At 38.6% G+C, this 6,000-nt stretch overlaps 1 protein-coding gene across 1 annotated transcript in view; it reads left to right on the top strand.

The window, feature by feature from the left end:
• Nucleotides 1-324: 324 nt before the first annotated feature.
• C5 (complement C5) overlaps nucleotides 325-6,000 on the top strand; it is a 130,192-nt gene continuing 124,516 nt past the window's right edge. The window contains exons 1-3 of the mRNA XM_036749092.1: nucleotides 325-459; nucleotides 4,348-4,540; nucleotides 5,766-5,928. Of these exons, the coding sequence (XP_036604987.1) occupies nucleotides 356-459; nucleotides 4,348-4,540; nucleotides 5,766-5,928 (460 nt within the window). The 5' untranslated portion in view covers nucleotides 325-355. The remainder of the gene's footprint in view (nucleotides 460-4,347; nucleotides 4,541-5,765; nucleotides 5,929-6,000) is intronic.

The raw sequence follows: 6,000 nt of genomic DNA, 5'->3' as shown, positions 1-6,000 counted from the left end.
AAGGCCCACTTCCCAAATAGAGAGTATTTTGAGAAGTACCAAGGCCTGACTCATTACCCCACAGAATAGTGCAAAATGGACCAGCCTTCATGGGAGTAAAGCCTAATTTTAGTTTTGATCCAGTCTTCTCAGTGCTCTATTTTTCATCAGGGTTTATCTTCCAAACAAAATAAAGTTTCCCAAATTGGAAATTCCATCAGCCCTCCTAATGTTACCTTTGGACAACAAATCAGTTCATGTAGAGGTTTGAGAACTCTCTCAGAGAGTTCTCTATCTCACATTAATGATTAACCCAGGGACTGAGGTCTCAAACACTAGCAGCTGAATTGAGTCAAACCAAGGTTGGGGCACTTTCATGAAAAGCAGCACCAATGGTTTACTGCTGCTTACCAAGATGGACATTTTAAGGATAGTCTTCATTTTAATCTGCATTGGAAGAAGCTGGGGACAGGAGCAGACGTAAGTGAAAATAATGCATATTAGTTTATAATGCTACTTGATGGTGAAACTTTGCTACTAACTCTTAATTGTGACCAAGGATGAGCTGCTTCATCTGTTTCCCTTTAGTTTCTTAATCTGTACAAGGAGGGGGTTTCAGATGACTAGAACCCTTCCAGGTTTAGATTTCTATAATTCTGATTTGAGCCAACAGGCAAAACTAATAGATATATTCATAGAAGCAGAAGCTTTGTCTTGGTGGTAATGAGGGGTGAGCTTAGAAAGAAGACAAGGGATTTATGGGCTGACATTGTGATTATGAACCTCAGGTAGGGTGGGTTGTCATTAAAAAAACAAGTACCTTCTCTTCTTGCATGGAGAGGGATAGATGGGAGGGAGGACAACCTGAAACATGAATTTGAGTTCAACTGCTATATTCCAAACGCAGTTCTGCATAACAGTCAATTAAAATTTATTTTGTTTTTCAGAATATTTTAAGCAATTTTATAATGTCCTTTAGTGGTAATTAGGACCCCTCTTTCCTACTTGAGGTAGTTTGAAAAATCCCAAGTTATTTTATTGATGTTTTTTGTTTTTTACATTATCGTAATTTCCCAAAAGATCTTCGCCATCCCTTTCTAGAGAACTATCTCATGTAACAAATAGAATTTTTAAATAAAGAAGAAAAATAAGAGGGAAAAATCAGCACAACTGATCAGTACGTTGAAAGTGAAGGTATCTTTTTCTTTTTTTGTATATATTTTATTTAATATTTTAGTTTTCAACATTGATTTCCACGAGATTTTGAGTTACAAATTTTTTCCCCATTTCTACCCTCCCCTCCATTCCAAGATGGAGTATATTCGATTGCCTTGTTCCCCTGTCAGCCCTCCCCTCTTTCACCCCATTTCTCACCCCCAATCCCTTTTCCCCTTACGTTCTTGTAGGGCAGGATAGATTTCTATGCCCCATTCGCTATATATCTTGTTTCCCATCTGCATGCAAAAAATAATTTTTTTAAAATTTTTTTAAGCATCTGCTTTTAAAACTTTGAGTTCCAAATTCTCTCCCCTCTTCCCTTCCCACCCATCCTCCCTAGGAAGGCAAACAATTCAACATCGATCACACATGTATCATTATGCAAAACATTTTCACAATGCTCATGTTGTGAAAGGCTGACTATATTTCCTTCCATCCTATCCTGTCCCCCTTTATTCAGTTTTCTCCCATGACCCTGTCCCTTTTCAAATGTGTTTGCTTTTGATTACTTCCTCCCCCTATCTGCCCTCCCTTCTATCACCTCCCTCCTTTTTTTATCCTCTTCCCCTTACTTTCCTGTGGAGTAAGAAACCCAGTTGAGTGTGTATGTTATTCTCTCCTCAAGTCAAATCCAATGAGAGCAAGATTCACTCATTCCCCCTCATCTGCCCCCTCTTCCCTTCCAACAGAACTGCTTTTTCTTGCCACTTTTATGTGAGATAATTTACCGCATTTTATTTCTCCCTTTCTCCCTCTCTCAATATATTCCTCTCTCACCCCTTAAATTTATTTCATTTTTTTAGATATCATCCCTTCATTTTCAACTCATCCTGTGCCCTCTGTCTATATTCCCTTCAACTACCCTAACGCTGAGAAAGGTCTCATGAATTACACACATCATCTTTTCATGTAGGAATGTAAACATAACAGTTCAACTTTAGTATGTCGCTTATGATTTCTCTTTCTTGTTTACCTTTTCATGCTTCTCTTGATTCTTGTATTTGAAAGTCAAATTTTCTATTCAGTTCTGGTCTTTTCACTAAGAAAGCTTGAAAGTCCTCTATTTTATTGAAAGTCCACATTTTGCCTTGGAGCATGATACTCAGTTTTGCTGGGTAGGTGATTCTTGGTTTTAACCCTAGCTCCTTTGACCTCCAGAATATCATATTCCAAGCCCTTTGATCCCTTAATGTAGAAGCTGCTAGATCTTGTGTTATCCTGATTATGTTTCCACGATATTCAAATTGTTTCTTTCTGGCTGCTTGTAGTATTTTCTCCTTGACCTGGAAACTCTGGAGTTTGGCAACAATATTCCTAGGAGTTTTCTTTTGGGGATCTTTTTCAAGAGGTGATCGGTGGATTCTTTCAATTTCTATTTTACTCTCTGGTTCTAGAATATCAGGGCAGTTTTCTTGGTAAGTTCTTGAAAGATGATATCTAGGCTCTTTTTTTGATCATGGCTTTTAGGTAGTCCAATAATTTTAAAATTATCTCTCCTGGATCTCTTCTCCAGGTCAGTGATTTTTCCAGTGAGATATTTCACATTGTCTTCCTTTTTTTCATTCCTTTGGTTCTGTTTTATAATATCTTGGTTTCCCATAAAGTCACTAGCTTCCACTTGTTCCAGTCTAATTTTTAAGGTAGTATTTTCTTCAGTGGACTTTTGTACCTCCTTTTCCATTTGGCCAATTCTGCCTTTCAAGGCATTCTTCTCCTCATTGGTTTTTTGGAACTCTTTTGCCATTTGGGTTAGTGTGTTCTTTAAGGTGTTATTTTCTTCAGTATTTTTTTGGGTCTCCTTTAGCAAGTCATTGACTTGCTTTTCATGGTTTTCTCGCATCCTTCTCATTTCTCTTCCCAATTTTTTCTCTACTTCTCTTACTTGCTTTTCCAAATCCTTTTTGAGCTCTTCCATGGCCTGAGCCCAATTTATACCTTTTTTGGAGGCTTTTGATGTAGGCTCTTTGACTTTGTTGACTTCTTCTGGCTGTATGGTTTGTCACCAAAAAAGGAATCTAAAGTTTGAGTTTGAGTCTGAGTTTGAATCTGAGTTCATTTCTTCTGCCTGTTCATGTTCCCAGCCAACTACTTGACCCTTGAGCTTTTTGTCAGGATATGACTGCTTGTAGGGTAGAGAATACTTTGTCCCAAGCTTTAGGGTCCAAGCACTGCTGTTTTCAGAGCTACTTCTACTCCACCATCACCCCAGGCTCTGTTCCAGCAGTGCTCCTCCTCCCCCAAGAACTGCCAACCAGGACCGCAATTCAGATCCAAGCAGGGCACAGCAAGACAATCTGCCTTTGTGCCCACAAAGTGCTCCTTGCATTCCCACTCTGATCTGCTGCTAGATTCCTCCCACCATGTGAGCCAGGGACTTGGGAAGCTGCTGATGCTGGCACTCTGGAGGCAGCCTCAGAAGCCTCCTGCTAACGCTACTGCTACATGACCTCCTCCACCCCCAGAGCTGGTGGCCAGACCACTCTGCACTCAATCCCGCAGTTTCCCCCTAACCTGCTCTTTGGCCTTTGTGGATTGAGAAGTCTGGTAACTGCCACAGCTCACTGTTTTATGACCCCACAGCTTGTTCCAGCTGGCTGATTCCGGGTCTGGTCTGTCCTGGTGAGGCTCACGCTGGGCTGCCCTCTGCTCTTAGCACTGTGCGATTGACCCTTCCCAGCAACCATCCAGGCTCTCCTGGGCTGGAGATCTGTTTCCCTTTGCTATTTCATGGGTTCCACAGCTCTAGAATTTGTTCAGAGCCATTTTTTACAGGTGTTTGGAGGGATTTGGGGGGGAAGCTTAAGCAAGTCCCTGCTTTCCTGCCGCCATCTTGGCTCTGCCACCTAATACATCCTTTACCGACAATGAAAATGAAGGTATCTTAAAAACCAAAGCTGGAAAGCTCTGTATCTCAGTCTTTTTCAAGGCTTTGATGTGAAGTTATGCAAAACATTTCCATATTAGCCATGTTGCAAAAGAAAATACACAATACAAAAACAAGGAAAAAAAGTTTAAAAATCATGCGTCAGTCAGCACTGAGTTAAGAGAATATATTAATTTTAAATGTTTCCAATAGTATAAAAATAATGATAATAATCAGAAAGCTTGGGCTATACAAAAATTGACCTATCTTTTCTATTGTTTTAACAGATACATCATTTCAGCAGCAAAAGTATTCCATGTTGGAGCATCTGAAAATGTTGTCATTCAAGCTTATGGATACACAGAAGCATTTGACGCTACCATCTCCATTAAAAGCTTTCCAGACAAAAGATTTACTTACTCCTCTGCCAAAGTGAATGTATCCCCAGAAAATAAGTTCCAGAACTCGGCATCTTTAATTGTATGTCTTCAAAGAACACTTTGTCTCCTTTTACAAATACAGAGGGAAAGGCAATTTAACATAGTATGAAGAGTACTTGTCTACAGGTGACAAAAGAGCTTGGTTTGAGTCCCAGACCCACCACCTCTGTGGGTAGATCATTTAAACTCTCCAAGCTTAAGGTTTTTTTAATCTATAAAATGGAAAGAATAATACTTACCTGACTCACCTTCCCGGGTTGTTATGAGAAAGCTGCTTTGTAAACCTTAAAATGCTATGACAATAATAACTATAACAATAGTAGCAACAAGAGCTAGTATGTAAAATTTTAAAGTGCTTTTCAAATATCTCATTTTATCCTCACAACAACCTTGGGAGGTAGTGTCGTTATTATCCTATTTTATAGATGAAGAAACCGAGGCAGACAGAAGTTAAGTGACTTGCCCGGGGTCATACAACTAGTAGGTGTTTGAGGCTGGATTTGAACTCAGGTCTTCCAAGCTCCATGTCTAGTGCTCTGTCCTAACTGCCTCTATAAAAATGTGAATTGTTATTTTCATCAAATCCTGATACGGTTTGAATACTGACATTTCCAAACATGGAGAGAAAACTTGTATTTCCATGTGAGATCACTAAATAGTTGAAGTAACATGCCATGTAACATCACTCATTCTAACATGTCTAAAGTAGACATTCAAAATGACAGAACTGCATCTAATACAGAAAAAAAAAACCTGAATGGATTTTAGAATATAGTTGAGAAATGGAAAATATCCATGAAGTATTGAGATGGCAGGTACTGGACTTCAAAATTTAATGCTAATGACTAACATTTACAGGGCTCTTTACAGCATAAAAAGCATTTTACTTTTATTATCTCAATTAAGTGTAACCATTTCCAGGTAATACAATAATTATGAGGAGAATTTACCTGTATCTTGTTTACTTTGAGGAGAATAATAATCCACATGTAAATAGCACAGTTACCAGCAGCTTTTCACGTATCAGTCCTCACAATTACCTTTGAGGCAGGTAATTGTTTATTGTTATTATAATACTTTATAGGAAGTAAACCAAAGCTACAGCAGTAACCTTCTCGAAGTGTCATAGCTAAGATCTGGCTAAATCAGTACTGGTTTCCGAAGATTATTCTCTTTTTCTTCTAGCGCTGAACTTTTCTAGTACTATTCAAAACAACACACTCAAAAAGATCATTTTACATTCTTTCCCAATACTTGTGTTTCAGATTCAACCAAGAGATTTGTCTAGAAGAGAAAATCCAGTTTCGCATGTGTATTTAGAAGTTGTATCTCCCCACTTTACAAGAGAGAAAAAAATGCCCTTAACTTATGAAAATGGATTTCTCCTCATTCAGACAGACAAGCCTATTTATACTCCTGATCAGTCAGGTAAAATGCTAATTATTCTTTTCTGCCTGGAAAATAATTACATGGTCCTTGAAAACTGTTCATTACTTAGTT

This window comes from Trichosurus vulpecula, chromosome 3 (genome assembly GCF_011100635.1).
Source record: "Trichosurus vulpecula isolate mTriVul1 chromosome 3, mTriVul1.pri, whole genome shotgun sequence".
NCBI classification, from domain to species: domain Eukaryota; kingdom Metazoa; phylum Chordata; class Mammalia; order Diprotodontia; family Phalangeridae; genus Trichosurus; species Trichosurus vulpecula.
Note: the sequence above shows the minus strand (reverse complement) of the source record. Positions and strands in the feature narration are given on the sequence as shown.